The 16,948-nt window shown below is 42.3% G+C and overlaps 3 protein-coding genes across 3 annotated transcripts; all 3 read right to left on the bottom strand.

Annotated features, from left to right (window-relative positions):
• Window positions 1–610: 610 nt before the first annotated feature.
• LOC307073161 (extracellular calcium-sensing receptor-like) lies at window positions 611–4,612 on the bottom strand (the record flags this gene model as incomplete). Its single annotated transcript, XM_079732863.1, has 8 exons — window positions 611–1,033; window positions 1,117–1,398; window positions 1,551–1,744; window positions 1,886–2,009; window positions 2,101–2,310; window positions 2,468–2,682; window positions 3,910–4,148; window positions 4,320–4,612. 8 exons carry the CDS (start codon window positions 4,610–4,612, stop codon window positions 611–613), a joined length of 1,980 nt encoding a protein of 659 aa, XP_079588989.1.
• Window positions 4,613–5,815: 1,203 nt separating this feature from the next.
• On the bottom strand, window positions 5,816–9,759 carry LOC307073160 (extracellular calcium-sensing receptor-like; the record flags this gene model as incomplete). The annotated part of the gene is made up of 11 exons (XM_079732862.1): window positions 5,816–6,238; window positions 6,321–6,602; window positions 6,756–6,949; window positions 7,045–7,168; window positions 7,261–7,470; window positions 7,638–7,852; window positions 7,988–8,159; window positions 8,261–8,449; window positions 8,564–8,743; window positions 9,158–9,290; window positions 9,467–9,759. 11 exons carry the CDS (start codon window positions 9,757–9,759, stop codon window positions 5,816–5,818), a joined length of 2,415 nt encoding a protein of 804 aa, XP_079588988.1.
• A 1,687-nt stretch (window positions 9,760–11,446) lies between these two features.
• LOC307073159 (extracellular calcium-sensing receptor-like) lies at window positions 11,447–16,576 on the bottom strand (the record flags this gene model as incomplete). The annotated part of the gene is made up of 11 exons (XM_079732861.1): window positions 11,447–11,869; window positions 11,953–12,234; window positions 13,548–13,741; window positions 13,883–14,006; window positions 14,099–14,308; window positions 14,475–14,689; window positions 14,861–14,996; window positions 15,095–15,283; window positions 15,398–15,577; window positions 15,992–16,124; window positions 16,308–16,576. 11 exons carry the CDS (start codon window positions 16,574–16,576, stop codon window positions 11,447–11,449), a joined length of 2,355 nt encoding a protein of 784 aa, XP_079588987.1.
• Between the last annotated feature and the right edge of the window lie 372 nt (window positions 16,577–16,948).

The following is a 16,948-nucleotide window of genomic DNA, read 5'->3' as shown; positions in this document are numbered from 1 at the left end:
ATACATAAAACTAAAATTTCTAGGTAAGAAACTTTTATAAGTCATCATTTTGTATCATGTCATCAATTACAATTGATAGGTCGATATATATTTGAATGACATTAAATACACAAACAAATTTAGGTTTTTGTTGACAGCTAACGATATCTTAATAAATGTTACATGTGGTTGCACAATTTTGGTCGGGAGCATCCATCTTAAGAAACAGTGTTACATCTTAAAGGAGACATATTATACCACCAGGTGTCAGTGTGATTAGCCTTACAAGCCGTTTCGAAAATCTGCCCCATATGACATCACTAGTGGGCGTGTCCACCTAGATTTGTGCTGGATAGATGCACAGATCTAATCACACTCACACCTGGTGGTATAATATGTCTCCTTTAAGAAACTAATACAAGCGTTAATATGAATTATCAACTATTATTGAAACAATTAAGATGAAATACATTTGACTACATAATAAATAATGTCTCAAAAATGAATATAGATGTTTGCTAATTATACTTATCTATGGAGTCTACATTTTGTGTCCCTTGAGATCCATGAAAGGAGGATTAATTTGCTGCCTTCCCTTGTGTATATGCATATGTGAAATATGCACCTTTTCCTATCTGCCCATTAGCTGTTTCTTGGTGTTCCTCTCAGGCCTCAGGAGGATGATGAAGCACTTTGGAGCAAAGATGCACAGCAGCAGGCCATAACTAGACGCCAGGATGGCAAAGATCTCCACAGCCACTGAGTACTTCCCTGGAGAGCTGATGTAGGCTGGGACAAAGGCCACCCAGACAGCACAGAAGATCAGCATGCTGAAGGTGATGAACTTGGCCTCATTGAAGTTATCAGGTAGTTTCCTAGCCAGGAAAGCAAGTAGGAGACAGAGGCAGGCTAGGAAACATATGTAGCCTAAAACAACTGCAAAGCCCACCACTGAACTCATGGCACACTCTAGGTTAACCTTTGACCCCTGGAAGCCAAGGTCACGATGAGGGATCGGAGGGCTAAGGGACAGCCATATGGTACAGATGATCACCTAGTTAAAAAAAACACATACACCTCAATATATCTCACAAAATGTAAACTATTGTGATGATTAATGGTGTACATATTGCCCACCTGTATGCTGGTGAAGAAACAGACACTGCCTCTCTGCTGGCCAAGACCAAACCACTTCATCAGGCCTCCAGCTCCTGGCCGAGCTGAGCGGAAAGCGGCCAGTACCACTATGGTCTTCACCTGAAGGCAGGAGACGCAGAGGACAAAGCTGATCCCGAAAGCTGCCTGCTGTAAGCGGCAGGACCACACGGAGGGACGACCAATGAACACCAGTGCACACAGGAAGCAGAGCTTGAGTGACAGGAGGAGCAGGAAGCTCAGCTCTGAGTTATTTGCACGCACCTGGAGGTGGAATATGAGCGACAACACGTTTAACGTATATTAAACTGATTGTTCCAAGATAAAACATGGAGGTGGATTATGATAGACAACATGGTTAGCATGACTAACTTATTGTTTCAAGGTTAAACATTGATTATGCACTGAGCCCTCACCACAGGAGTGTTATGGTAGCACAAAAATATGACAAAAACAGCTGTAGTGACCAAAACCCCAGACACAGCTCCAGTTGTCAGGACGATTCCAATTGTCTCATTAAAAGACAGGAAGTCCACTTTGCAAGGAATACAGGCCGTGTTCCCCGGGTTGGACCAGAACTCAACAGGACATCGCCTGCACTGATGGGAACCTGAGAGGGTCATACAGGAAAGGCAACTAAGAAATGGGAAGAGAGTTTAACTGTGTCCAAAGACATTAACCTACAGTATTGTGCAGTAACAGTATAATTAGTTTCCTGAAACACACAGATTGAAGTGTTTTTGTCCCTTACCAGTTTCATTGCTGACCTCTCCATCAGTACAGGGGATACAGTCAAAGCAGCAGACAGGCTCTCCTTTCCTATTGGCTCTTCGGGTTCCTGCGGGGCAGCTCTCACTGCATACGGAATTAGGCACCTAAACAATTAAATAACTAAATTAGTAAGATTTAAGAATTGTATTGTTATTGTTTAATTATCCTATTTAGGATGGCTGTCACTTTGACTACCTGACTGGAGCCTGTAGTCCACTGAATAGATGTTTTGTTCAAGTGTAATTCCAGGCCATCCACTCGACCAATCAGGACTAGTTTTAGTGACCCATCAGGGGAGGTCTTCCAGTTGACCAGGTCATAAGCAGCTGGGATGTCGGCTCCTTGGAAGAAGAACTCCTCCCCGTTTGGAGTAGTGAAGTTCACTTTGTTCAGGTGCTCTAACAACTAAGAACAATGAATGGTCATTAGTAGAATAAACTAGTTTAATAAAGCCTTAATGAGACCTATTTCTTCAAATAGTATGTGAGACAAATGTGTCTCATCCATTTGATTTTAAGGCCCCACACTATGAAATTCATGCTTGGTGTGAAGTTAATTATACCTCTTTCTGTGTAATGTTATAAGGTGAGCTACAGGAAGAGCTGTTGTCTCTTGGGGAACTGTCTTCATCTGGGCACGAGAGAAGGCTGTGGAGAGCGTGGGCTGCAGCATACACAGCCAGGTAGGTATTATACGCGGCCCTTAAGTGGGCAGTGTCAGTAAAAATATTCTGTGCGCCCTCAAGTGTCTCTCTCCCAGTGCACAGTGAAAGAGTAGCTGACAGTGGAGACATGGTGCCATGAGAAGAAGTTGAGATATTTTTAGTTGATCTGTCAGACATGGACTGAGGTTTTGACGGTGTTGTTGGAAGGCTACATCTAAACTCCTTTTCCCAGAATTCACGTAGAAATAAATCGCCAGGACGATTTGAGGGTTTTAGGCCCTGGAGAAAACTTTTAAATCCAGGTATTCTTGCACTTCGAATAGCAACACCAAACACACCAGATGCCACGTTCAAAATGGCAACATCTTGTAAAAGATCGCTGCTAGTACTCCAAGCCTCACTGGCTAGGAACTGCCTATCTGTCACCTACGAAGAGAGAAGAGAACGTCATTCAACAAACAGAAAATTATGAAGCATTTATGTTCTCATCAGTCCAGCACATTTATTTGGATATTTCATAACAGCCTCTCACGTTTCTCTTGGCCAGTTGTAGAAACAACTCCCTCACATTTGTATACCAGGTAAAGATCAATATTACTCTAACAGTGGAATGCTGGATAGTCGTGGCTGCACGTCTTGCATCTTCTTCAAAAGTTTCCCTGTTAAGATATTCAGAAAAAGCCAAACACACTCCTGATCCCTCAATCTCCTCCTGAAATGCCTGGAAATAGCAAGAGGAGTAAATATTTCAAGAGGTCTCACCAAATGAATGAGGATTCTTATCAAAGCTTTCTCTTTTATCACTACAAACAAGACATGTTATCTGATTGTAATAACCTGAATTGCCAGACGACCATAATCATTGTTTGCAATGACTGCTCCAATCCAAGTCCAGTGGAAAAGTATTGCAAGTCGGGCCATTGTCTTAGCCTGGTAGACGTCACTGGGAATGGTCCTGAAGAAGTTTGGAAACCGATGTCTGTCGCTAAGACAGGGACAGCTAGCAAGGGGGCTAATCTAAAAGGGGAAAGATGAAATGTAAATAGCAAAGACTTTATATATTAATCAACTGTTAAAGTAAAATGTGTCAAATTCAAACTAAAGATTACGAAACAGAAAATTGAATGTTCCTCCGATATTATTCATGGTGAAACTCACTACTGGAACAGAGAGAGAGGCCAGTGTCCTAGACAGTATTATGGCTGTGGTAGAAGAAGCCCCACCGATGATCAGCGGTACAGACTGGCCCCCTGATGAAAGTAGTGCATATAAAGTACCGGCAGAATATCCATCAACAATACATGAGGAGGGGACCTCATCATATCAATCTGTTATTGTACCTCTCATAGCTGAAGATGGTCCGGATACATGTGATTGTGGCAGGATGGCTGTGGAGTCACAACTCTCCGTCTCTCCCCCAACCAGTGAGAATGCTCCATGCAGCACCCAGGGGTGTAGGCTACAGTCGTCGAGGATTCGGTAGTTCAGCTTCACACCAGGAAGAATGAGGGGGTTTCTGTTGATTTCTTCCACTGCAAACTCCATGGCATAGGCAGCCTTCAAGATCTCTGCTTCCAACCTAATATGACAGGGAGGAGGCTCACCACCAGCAATAATCTCAACCATGCATTATTCAGATGTATATACATTAATCTTTCAGTATTTAAAGAAGAACATACAGATCATCAATTGCATCAGATTGATGATTGTTTAAACAGATTAACAAATCATTTGTGACGAGTGTCTTTACCCAGTGCAAGGATTGTAGAACGGAGGCTTAATGAAAGCCTGGTTGATGACTTGCGGTTGGGAATGGAAGTTAAAGAGCCCACCAATGACAACATCTCCATCCTGACCCTGGTTGAACTCCTCCACTCTGGAGCCCCAGCGAGAGCACATGGAGGTCTGCACCCCCTCCAGACCCACCCTGAGCCCCACATCCCTGCTCACCATCACAACAATCAGCAGGGAGGGAGCCCTGGAGGACCACGCAGTCAGGAGCAGAGACACCCAAGACATGGGCGCACCGGGGGCCGATGACATCAAGGAGCACTACTGAGACTGGGGACTCAGTGGCAAATTATGCATTAAAAAATAATTGTAACTGAATTGTAGAATTTAAAGAATAACAAATAACATGCGGCAGAAGTATATCTTGCTGAAAAAATAAAAGCAGATTAAGTTTTAATTGATGTCCAAATCTACAGCTGTAGAATTAGAGAAAGTATGTAAATATGCTAAATAAATTAATCCCTCTCAATTCAGAAGTGCCCAGAACCTTTTCACCCAAAAATGCTAAACTTTATAAAGGAGATAAAAAAAAAGACCCCACATTTAAACCTAAAAGTGAAAAAATTACAATTTAAGTGTGATTCTAATTCTGTATTATTAAAATAAGGCAATGGCAGCTATTGTAACATACCGCAAGTCTGTGCAAATTCTAACTGATGAGCTGGGTTTTATAAATGTGGTAACGCCTGGAAGCTTTGTAAACAAGATGACATATTCACATACATGTAAAGCCACTCCTCTTTAGAAAAAACATTCTGTCACCGAGTCATTAGCAGGGGACAAACTTGGTGTGTAAGAAAAGGAAAACATTATAAACATCATAACATTGCACAGAACACTGTTGGATGAATGTTTTGAATTCTCTAACTTTTAATCAATTATGTAAGAAGTGCAAAATATTGGGCCCTCAATAACTTGAGAGAACAACTTCTCAAACATAATATCCTTTAATAGAAGAGTTGAAAGCACAGCAACATCAACTATTGGGTTGAACCAAGTCGATACATAAAGCTTAAAGTTGCTTTTCTTGATGACATTTTTCTTTTATTATCATTACATTTGATATGTCAATAGAAAATGTCCTGGTTAGCTCATGACATTTTAATGAATTACATTTAAGAACAAATATAGATTTTTGTTGACAGCTAAAGATATCTTAATAAATGTTACATGTAGTTGTGCCACTTGGGTTGGGAGGAACCCTCTTCAGAAACAGTCATACATCTTAAGAAACTAATAATAGCGATAATAGGACGTAAGAAATCTAAACATTATTATTAAAACAATAAAGATGGAATACATTTGACAACATATTAAATAATGCATCACAAAAATGAATATAGATATTTGCTAATTATTCAACACTTTGCTCTTTGGAGTCTAATTTTTGTTTCCCTTGAAATTCATGAAATTAAGAATAATTTGCTGCCTACCCTTGTGTATGTGCACATCGTCCTATCTTCCCATCAGCTGTTTCTTGGTGTTCCTCTCAGGCCTCAGGAGGATGATGAAGCACTTTGGAGCAAAGATGCACAGCAGCAGGCCATAACTAGAAGCCAGGATGGCAAAGATCTCCACAGCCACAGAGTACTTCCCTGGAGAGCTGATGTAGGCTGGAATGAAGGCCACCCAGACAGCACAGAAGATCAGCATGCTGAAGGTGATGAACTTGGCCTCATTGAAGTTGTCAGGTAGTTTCCTAGCCAGGAAAGCAAGGAGGAGACAAAGGCAGGCTAGGAAGCCTATGTAGCCTAAGACAACTGCAAAGCCCACCACTGAACTCATGGCACACTCTAGGTTAACCTTTGACCCCTGGAAACCAAGGTCGCGATGAGGGATCGGAGGGCTGAGGGACAACCATATGGTACAGATGATCACCTAGTTAAAAAAACACATACACATCAATATATCTCACACGATGTAAACTATTGTGATGATTAATGGTGTACATATTGCCCACCTGTATGCTGGTGAAGAAAAAGACACTGCCTCTCTGCTTGCCCGGACCAAACCACTTCATCAGGCCTCCAGCTCCTGGCTGAGCTGAGCGGAAAGCGGCCAGGACCACTATGGTCTTCACCTGAAGGCAGGAGACGCAGAGGACAAAGCTGATCCCGAAAGCTGCCTGCTGTAAGTGGCAGGACCACATGGAGGGACGACCAATGAACACCAGCGCACACAGGAAGCAGAGCTTGAGTGACAGGAGGAGCAGGAAGCTCAGCTCTGAGTTATTTGCACGTACCTGGAGGTGGATTATGAGTGACAACACGGTTAACCTGAATTAAAATGATTAATCCGAGGAAAAACATAGAGGTGAAATATGAGAGACAACAAGTTTAGCATGAATAACTTATTGTTTGAAGCTAAAACATTGATGCATGCACTGAGCCCTCACCACAGGAGTGTTATAGTAGCACAAGAAGATGACAAAAACAGCTGTAGTGACCACAACCCCAGACACAGCTCCAGTTGTCAGGATGATTCCCATCGTCTCATCAAAAGACAGGAAGTCCACTTTGCGTGGAATACAGGCCGTGTTCCCCGGGTTGGACCAGAACTCAACAGGACATCTCCTGCACTGATGGGAACCTGAGAGGGTCATACAGGAAAGGCAACTAAGAAATGTGAAGAGAGCCTCCTGATTTTCCTGAAAACACACCAGTTTAAGAGTTTTGATCCCTCACCAGTCTCATTGCTGACCTCTCCATCAGTACAGGGGATACAGTCAAAGCAGCAGACAGGCTCCCCTTTCCTATTGGCTCTTCGGGTTCCTGGGGGGCAGCTCTCACTGCATACAGAAATTGGCACCTAAACAATTAAACGAACTCAATAAGTCAAGTATAGATATTGTATTTTTATTGTATTATTATGCTGTTTAAGATGGCTGTCAATTTGACTACCTGACTGGAGCCTGTAGTCCACTGAATAGATGTTTTGTTCAAGTGTAATTCCAGGCCATCCACTCGACCAATCAGAACTAGTTTCAGTGACCCATCAGAGGAGGTCTTCCAGTTGACCAGGTCATAAGCAGCTGGGATGTCGGCTCCTTGGAAGAAGAATTCCTCCCCGTTTGGAGTAGTGAAGTTCACTTTGTTCAGGTGCTCTAACAACTAAGAACAGCGTATGGTCATCAGTAGGATAAAATAGTTAAATAAAACCTTCATGAGATTTCTTTAAATATTATGTGAATCCAATGTGTCTGACATTCAAAGCATAAACCATGCTATTATAAATCCCCACCCTGTGAAAATCATGCTTGGTGTGGAGTATATTATACCTCTTTATGTGTAATGTTATAAGGTGAGCTACAGGTGGAGCTGTTGTCTCTTGGGGAACTGTCTTTATCTGGGCACGAGAGAAAGCTGTGAAGAGCGTGGGCTGCAGCATACACAGCCAGGTAGGTATTATACGCGACCCTTAAGTGGGCAGTGTCAGTAAAAATATTCTGTGCGCCCTCAAGTGTCTCTCTCCCAGTGCACAGTGAAAGAGTGGCTGACAGTGGAGACATGGTGGCATGAGAAGCAGTCGAGATATTTGTATTTAAACCATCAGACATGAACTTCAACAGTGTCGTTGAAAGGCTACATTCAAACTCCTTTTCCCAGAATTCACGTAGATGTAAATCACCAGGGCGATTTGAAGGTTTTAAGCCCTGGAGGAAACTTTTAAATCCTGGTATCCTTGCACTTCGAATAGCAACACCTAACACACCACTTGCCACGTTCAAAATGGCAACATTTTGTAAAAGATCGCTGCTAGTACTCCAAGCCTCACTGGCTAGGAACTGCCTATCAGTCACCTACAAAGAGAGAAGAGAACGTCATTCAACAAACAGAGAATTATGAAGCATTGGTTTTCACATTAACAAATTTATTTGGATATTTCATAATCGCCTCTAACATTTCTCTTGGCCAGTTGTAGAAACAACTCCCTCACGTCTGTGTACCAGCAAAAGATCAGTATCACTCTTGCAGTGGAATGCTGAACAGTTGTAGCTGCACGTTTTGCATCTTCCTCAATAGTCTCCCTGCTAACTGCTTCTAGAAATGCCAAACACACTCCTGATCCCTTAATCTCCTCCTGAAATGTCTGAAAATAGCAAAATAACTAAATATATTAAATTATCAAGGATTCTTTCCAATGCTTTCTCTAACATTGCTATGAATAAAACATTTTATAAAAAGTAATGATAAAAGTAACAACCTGAATTGCCAGATGACCATAGTCATTGTTTTCAACGATTGCTCCAATCCAAGTCCAGTTGAAGAGTAATGCAAGTCGGGCCATGGTCTTAGCCTGGTAGACGTCACTGGGAATGGTCCTGAAGAAGTTAGGAAACCGATGTCTGTCGCTAAGACAGGGACAGCTAGCAAGGTAGCTAATCTTAATGGGTGAAACATAAAATGTAAATAGCATAGACTTGAATCAATTGTTGAAGTAAATTGTCATAATCAAACTCAATCTTAGGAAATATAATTCAATGTTCCTCCGATATCATTGATGGTGAAACTCACTACTGGAACAGAGAGAGAGGCCAGTGTCCTAGACAGTATTATGGCTGTGGTGGAAGAAGCCCCACCGATGATCAGCGGTATAGACGGGCCCCCTGATGAAAGTAACGTACATGACTTACATTAGAAAATCATTCAACAATGCGTGAGGAGGAGACCTCATCATACTAATCAGTTTACCTCTCATTGCTGAAGATGGTCCAGATACATGTGATTGTGGCAGGATGGCTGTGGAGTCACAACTCTCCGTCTCTCCCCCAACCAGTGAGAATGCTCCATGCAGCACCCAGGGGTGTCTGCCACAGCCGTCGAGGATTCGGTAGTTGAGCTTCACCCCAGGAAGAATGAGGGGGTTTCTGTTTATTTCTTCCACTGCAAACTCCATGGCATAGACAGACTTCAGTGGCTCCACTTGCAACCTAATACCACAGGAAGGAGGCTCACCACCAGCAATTATCTCAACCACGCACTGTTCAGATGTATATGTGTATACACCAATTACTCAGTATTAAAGAAAAACAGACAGATCATCAAATGCATCAGATTGATGAATGTTTAAACATATTAAAAAATCATTTGTGATGAGTTCCTTTACCCAGTGCATGGATTGTAGAACGGAGGCTTAATGAACTCCTGGTCTATAACCGGCGGTCGGTAATGAAGGTTAAAGAGCCCACCGATGACGACATCTCCATCCTGACCCTGGTTGAACTCCTCCACTCTGGAGCCCCAGCGAGAGCACATGGAGGTCTGCACCCCCTCCAGACCCACCCTGAGCCCCACATCCCTGCTCACCATCACAACAATCAGCAGGGAGGGAGCCCTGGAGGACCACGCAGTCAGGAGCAGAGACACCCAAGACATGGGCGCACCGGGGGCCGATGACATCAAGGAGCACTACTGAGACTGGGGACTCAGTGGCAAAGTATGCATTAAAAAATAATTGTAACTGAATTGTAGAAAAAAAAATAGTTAAATGACATGCAGCAAATGTGGACACTTCTTAGAAAAAAAACAGTTTAGTTTGAATTGATGTCTAAAGCTACAGCTATAGAAACATTGAAAATATGTAAGCAGTTAAATGTAGCAAATTAATTAGTCCCTCTAAATTCAAAACGGGCAAATATTTTTCATCCTCAAATGCTCAAATTTAAAAAGAGGATAAATTGATCCCACATTTCATTCTAAAACTGCAAAAATATATAATTTAATGCTCATGCTGTATTTTCAAATTGCGGGGCAATGGTATCGATTGTAGAGTACCGCATGTCTGTGCAAATTCTAACTGCCGAGCTGGGTTTTATAAATGTGGTAGCATCTGGAAGCTTCTAAAACAAGATGACATCTTCACATACACGTAAAGCCACTCCTCTTTAGAAACAACAATTAGGTCACTGATTAGCAGGTGCCAAACTTGGTGTGTAACAAAAGGAATCAATAGTGAAAATATCCTTGTGTTTTGAAAATCATTAACTCTCTTCAAAAAAATGTGTACCGCGGTTATTGTGCAAAGTGCAAAGTATTATTCACTGAAAAACTTGAGACAACAACAACAGTTTTAAAATAATATCCTTTAATATAAGAATTGAAGAAACAGTAAGAAACCTTTCCATGTCTTAAGAAACTAATACTAGCAATAATAAGACTAAAGAAAGTGATACATTAGTTTTCAAAGAATTAAGATGGAATACATTTGACAACATATTAAACTAGTAAATACATTTCCTGCAGAAAATGCGATGTGTGCTGTAATGCAAAGTGAGGTTGAAAATATATTCTAATACAGCCACATAGTTCAAAATTGAAAGAAACGTTTAATGGCTTAAACTAAGTAAAAATATTAGAACAGGTTTCAAAAGTCTGAATGAAGTGAACAATGTAAACATGCATACCATTTAAAAAATGTAAAATGTTTGAAAACAAATGAAGTGAAGAGTTAAACAAATAGCTTAAATGATAAAATTTGAATACATTTGAGATAAAATATAGAATAGCTGAGCTGTTAAAGCTGTTAAAGTTTGGTTGAATAAAGTCAGTTTGACAGTCAAATGTTTGTGTGTGTGTCTGTATGTGATCACTTGTTGTAACCAGGAAAAGTGTTATTGACATTATTCTTTCACATCTAGTTCATCGAGATAAGCTCACAAAATGAAACGACCAGTGAAACAAGAAATACCGTGAGCGTTGAATCTCAGCATTGTGTTTCTCGGTTAAATGTTTATATTGTAAGGCTCAGCAACATCAGAAATGGTTAGCGTTTGAGATAGCCACAAGAGTGGCTATCACAATTACAAGCTAATATGATTTCAAGCTGATATGAACATTTTAAAAGTGGAATGGATTCTCTAGGAAAAAATTGTGGAAGGAGTAGGCTCCCAGATTTTTTTAAAGAAAGAGAGAAGAAAGCCTAGGAGGAACATAGTTGAGGGCTGCATGCAGCAATCTGCAAATATTACATCGCAAGAGATTTTATAGATATTTGCTAATTATTTTACTTTCTTCTCTTTTGGTGTCTCTTGAGAAACATGACATTAGGATCACTTTGCTGCCTATCGTTATGTATATGCACATCTCCCTATCTTCCAATCAGCTGTTTCTTGGTGTTCCTCTCAGGCCTCAGGAGGATGATGAAGCACTTTGGAGCAAAGATGCACAGCAGCAGGCCATAACTAGAAGCCAGGATGGCAAAGATCTCCACAGCCACAGAGTACTTCCCTGGGGAGCTGATGTAGGCTGGGACAAAGGCCACCCAGACAGCACAGAAGATCAGCATGCTGAAGGTGATGAACTTGGCCTCATTGAAGTTATCAGGTAGTTTCCTAGCCAGGAAAGCAAGTAGCAGACAGAGGCAGGCTAGGAAGCCTATGTAGCCTAAGACAACTGCAAAGCCCAGCACTGAACTCATGGCACACTCTAGGTTAACCTTTGACCCCTGGAAACCAAGGTCACGATGAGGGATTGGAGGGCTGAGGGACAGCCATATGGTACAGATGATCACCTAGTATAAAAGGACACCTAAACCTCACTATATCTCAGAAACTGTAAATGATTATGATGGCAATTTTTTTAAATAATGCTCACCTGTATGCTGGTGAAGAAACAGACACTGCCTCTCTGCTGGCCCGGACCAAACCACTTCATCAGGCCTCCAGCTCCTGGTCGAGCTGAGCGGAAAGCGGCCAGGACCACTATGGTCTTCACCTGAAGGCAGGAGACGCAGAGGACAAAGCTGATCCCGAAAGCTGCCTGCTGTAAGCGGCAGGACCACACGGAGGGACGACCAATGAACACCAGCGCACACAGGAAGCAGAGCTTGAGTGACAGGAGGAGCAGGAAGCTCAGCTCTGAGTTATTTGCACGCACCTGGAGGTGGAATATGAGCAACAACACGGTTAACCTGAATTTAAATGATTGATCCGAGGTAAAACATGGAGGTGGAATATGAAAGACAACACGGTTAACATGATCAACTTATTGTTTCAAGGTAAAAAGGTCCCATGGCATGTTACTTCATGAATGTTTTTATAATGCGGTTAGTGGGCCCCTAATACAGTACTTGAAGAAGTTCAAGAAATTCAGCCTTGGTGCAGAATTACAGCAACTACGAGCCAGTCCCACATTGAGCTTTCCACAAACGTGCCGTTTTTTAGAGGCGGGTCAAGGTGGAGGCTGGGGGTGTGGCCCTGAGCAGCTTGCGGCCACGGTACCATGCGCTCATGTTTACAGTGGATGTATCGCAATGGCGAGGCGCACACAACTTTTGGCCGTGTTCTGTAAATATTCTAGAACACTCTGAGTGCTCTGGCGGGAGTCCTGGAGCTCTGTATCTTAATATATGATATTATACATTGATATCTATATCATATAATATATATTATCACGGCCAATAGCTGTGTGCGCTGCCAGACGATATTATGAATCTCAAACGACTGCATCGGGTACTCTGACGTCTCTGGTTCTTCCACTTTCATATCAATCTGAAGTAGACTGAAACGCGACATGGAGGAGAAAGGGATTGTTGCCTGCGATTGTTGACCGCGAATGTGTCCACCGGAGCCACCACCGCCCCGTGGCGGTGGTGACTCGGCAGTGGGCAGCGGGGCTCCGGAGGGAGACAATCGTGGGCAACAATCACTTTCTCCACCATGTCGCGGTTCATGTACTTCAGGGAGTCAAAGCCAAAGTTCCTTTCCCCCAATTGCTTCTCAACCATGGGTGAGATAACCTCCACTAGGAGTCTCATTGTGGAAATACGAGAAACGTCAGAGAACCCGACGTGTTATGCGCCATAACACCAACAGCAGAACGGTTTTCCAAATAACAAAGAAGTGTACAACACTTGCGTTACAGTGTGTGTATTCACACTCACACAAATGTGGCGCTCGCATGGTTGAAGCTCATTGTCTCATTGGCGGGACAAATTCTCTGGGCGGGAAAAGCAGAGAAAGGGGAGGTGACTTGTCCCCGCATGTCGAGATACGGGAAAATTTCCAAATCGGTGTGTCTGAGCTTTGTTTTTTGAAAGGCAGATCAGGATATCTAGTGCTCGTTTTACATTTCTAGCTACTGGGGGACCATAGGCAGGCTAGGGGAACTCATATTAATGTTATTAACCTCATGAAGTGAAATTTTCATGCTATGGGACCTTTAATATTAATTATGCACTGAGCCCTCACCACTGGAGTGTTATGGTAGCACAAAAATATGACAAAAACAGCTGTAGTGACAACAACCCCGGACACAGCTCCAGTTGCCAGGACGATTCCCATTGTCTCATTAAAAGACAGGAAGTCAACTTTGCGAGGAATACAGGCTGTGTGTGCAGGATTGGACCAAAACTCAAAAGGACATCGCCTGCACTGATAGGAACCTGAGAGGATCATACAGGAAAGGCAACTAAGAAATGGGAAGAGAGTCTACCTGCTTCTAAAGACATTAACCAACACTATTGTGCTATAACAGTAGAATTAGTTTCCTGAAACACACTGATTGAAGGGTTTTTGTCACTTACCAGTCTCATTGCTGACCTCTCCTTCAGTACAGGGAATACAGTCAAAGCAGCAGACAGGCTCTCCTTTCCTATTGGCTCTTCGGGTTCCTGGGGGGCAACTCTCACTGCATACAGAAATAGGCACCTAAACAATTGAACAAACACAATTAGTAAGTTATGAATATTTGATTGTTATTGTATTATAAACCTGTTTAAGGTGGATGTCACTTTGACTACCTGGCTGGAGCCTGTAGTCCACTGAATAGATGTTTTGTTCAAGTGTAATTCCAGGCCATCCACTCGACCAATCAGAACTAGTTTCAGTGACCCATCAGGGGAGGTCTTCCAGTTGACCAGGTCATAAGCAGCAGGGATGTCGGCTCCTTGGAAGAAGAATTCCTCCCCGTTTGGAGTAGTGAAGTTCACTTTGTTCAGGTGCTCTAACAACTGAGAACAACGTATGGTCATCAGTAGGATGAACTAGTTTAATAAACCTTGATGAGATTTCCTTAAATATTATGTGAAACCAATGTGTATGACATTAAAAGCATAAACCATGGTATTATAAATCCCCACCCTGTGAAAATCATGCTTGGTGTGGAGTATATTATACCTCTTTATGTGTAATGTTATAAGGTGAGCTACAGGTGGAGCTGTTGTCTCTTGGGGAACTGTCTTTATCTGGGCACGAGAGAAGGCTGTGCAGAGCGTGGCCTGCAGCGTACACAGCCAGGTAGGTATTATACGCGACCCTTAAGTGGGCAGTGTCAGTAAAAATATTCTGTACGCCCTCAAGTGTCTCTCTCCCATTGCACAGTGAAAGAGTAGCTGACAGTGGAGACATGGTGGCATAAGAAGCAGTCGAGATATTTGTAGTTAAACCATCAGACATGAACTTCAACAGTGTCGTTGAAAGGCTACATTTAAACTCCTTTTCCCAGAATTCCCGCAGATGTAAATCGCCAGGGCGATTTGAAGGTTTTAAGCCCTGGAGGAAACTTTTAAATCCTGGTATCTTTGCACTTCGAATAGCAACACCTAACACACCACGTGCCACATCCAAAGTGGCAACATTTTGTAAAAGATCGCTGCTAGTACTCCAAGCCTCACTGGCTAGGAACTGCCTATCTGTCACCTACGAAGAGAGAAGAGAACATCATTCAACAAACAGAGAATTATGAAGCATTGGTTTTCACATTAAGAAATTTATTTGGATATTTCCTAGCCTCTCACATTTCTCTTGGCCAGTTGAATAAACAACTCCCTCACGTCTGTGTACCAGCAAAAGATCAGTATCACTCTTGCAGTGGAATGCTGAACAGTTGTAGCTGCACGTTTTGCATCTTCCTCAATAGTCTCCGTGATAACTGCTTCTACAAATTCCAAACACACTCCTGATCCCTTAATCTCCTCCTGAAATGCCTGAAAATAGAAAAATAACTAAATTTAATCAAATTATGTAGGATTCTTTCCAAAATTTCTCTAACATTGCTACAAATAAAACATTTTATAAAAAGTAATGATAAAAGTAACAACCTGAATTGCCAGAAGGCCATAGTCATTGTTTTCAACGATTGCTCCAATCCAAGTCCAGTTGAAGAGTAATGCAAGTCGGGCCATGGTCTTAGCCTGGTAGACGTCACTGGGAATGGTCCTGAAGAAGTTAGGAAACCGATGTCTGTCGCTAAGACAGGGACAGCTAGCAAGGTAGCTAATCTTAATGGGTGAAACATAAAATGTAAATAGCATAGACTTGAATCAATTGTTGAAGTAAATTGTCATAATCAAACTCAATCTTAGGAAATATAATTCAATGTTCCTCCGATATCATTGTTGGTGAAACTCACTACTGGAACAGAGAGAGACGCCAGTGTCCTAGACAGTATTATGGCTGTGGTAGAAGAAGCCCCACCGATGATCAGTGGTACAGACCGGCCCCCTAATGAAAGTAACGCACATGAATTACATTAGAAAATCATTCAACAATGCGTGAGGAGGCGACCTCATCATACTAATCAGTTTACCTCTCATAGCTGAAGATGGTCCAGATACATGTGATTGTGGCAGGATGGCTGTGGAGTCACAACTCTCCGTCTCTCCCCCAACCAGCGAGAATGCTCCATGCAGCACCCAGGGGTATAGGCTACAGTCGTCGAGGATTCGGTGGTTGAGCTTTACACCAGGAAGAATGAGGGGGTTTCTGTTGATTTCTTCCACTGCAAACTCCATGGCATACGCAGCTTTCAGTGTCTCTACTTGCAACCTAATACCACAGGAAGGAGGCTCAACACCAGCAATTATCTCAACCACACACTGTTCAAATGTATATGTATATGTATATACATTAATTATTCAGTATTTAAAGAAAAACAATGAGATCATCAAATGCATCAGATTGATGAATGTTAATACATATTAAGAAATCATTTGAGATGAGTGCCTTTACCCAGTGCATGGATTGTAGAACGGAGGCTTAATGAACTCCTGGTCTATAACCGGCGGTCGGTAATGAAGGTTAAAGAGCCCACCGATGACGACGTCTCCATCCTGACCCTGGTTGAACTCTTCCACTCTGGAGCCCCAGCGAGAGCACATGGAGGTCTGCACCCCCTCCAGACCCACCCTGAGCCCCACATCCCTGCTCACCATCACAACAATCAGCAGGGAGGGAGCCCTGGAGGACCATGCAGTCAGGAGCAGAGACACCCAAGACATGGGCGCACCGGGGACCGATGACATCAAGGAGCACTACTGAGACTGGGGACTCAGTGGCAAATTATGCATTAAAAAAGAATTGTAACTGAATTGTAGAAAAAAGAAATAGTTAAATGACATGCAGCAAATGTGGACACTTCTTAGAAAAAAAACAGTTTAGTTTGAATTGATGTCTAAAGCTACAGCTATAGAAACATTGAAAATATGAAAGCAGTTAAATGTAGCAAATTAATTAGTCCCTCTAAATTCAAAACGGGCAAATATTTTTCATCCTCAAATGCTCAAATTTATAAAGAGGATAAATTGATCCCACATTTCATTCTAAAACTGCAAAAATATATAATTTAATGCTCATGCTGTATTTTCAAATTG

The sequence above is a fragment of the Pollachius pollachius genome (genome assembly GCF_949987615.1).
Source record: "Pollachius pollachius genome assembly, chromosome: 3".
NCBI classification, from domain to species: Eukaryota; Metazoa; Chordata; class Actinopteri; order Gadiformes; family Gadidae; genus Pollachius; species Pollachius pollachius.
Note: the sequence above shows the minus strand (reverse complement) of the source record. Positions and strands in the feature narration are given on the sequence as shown.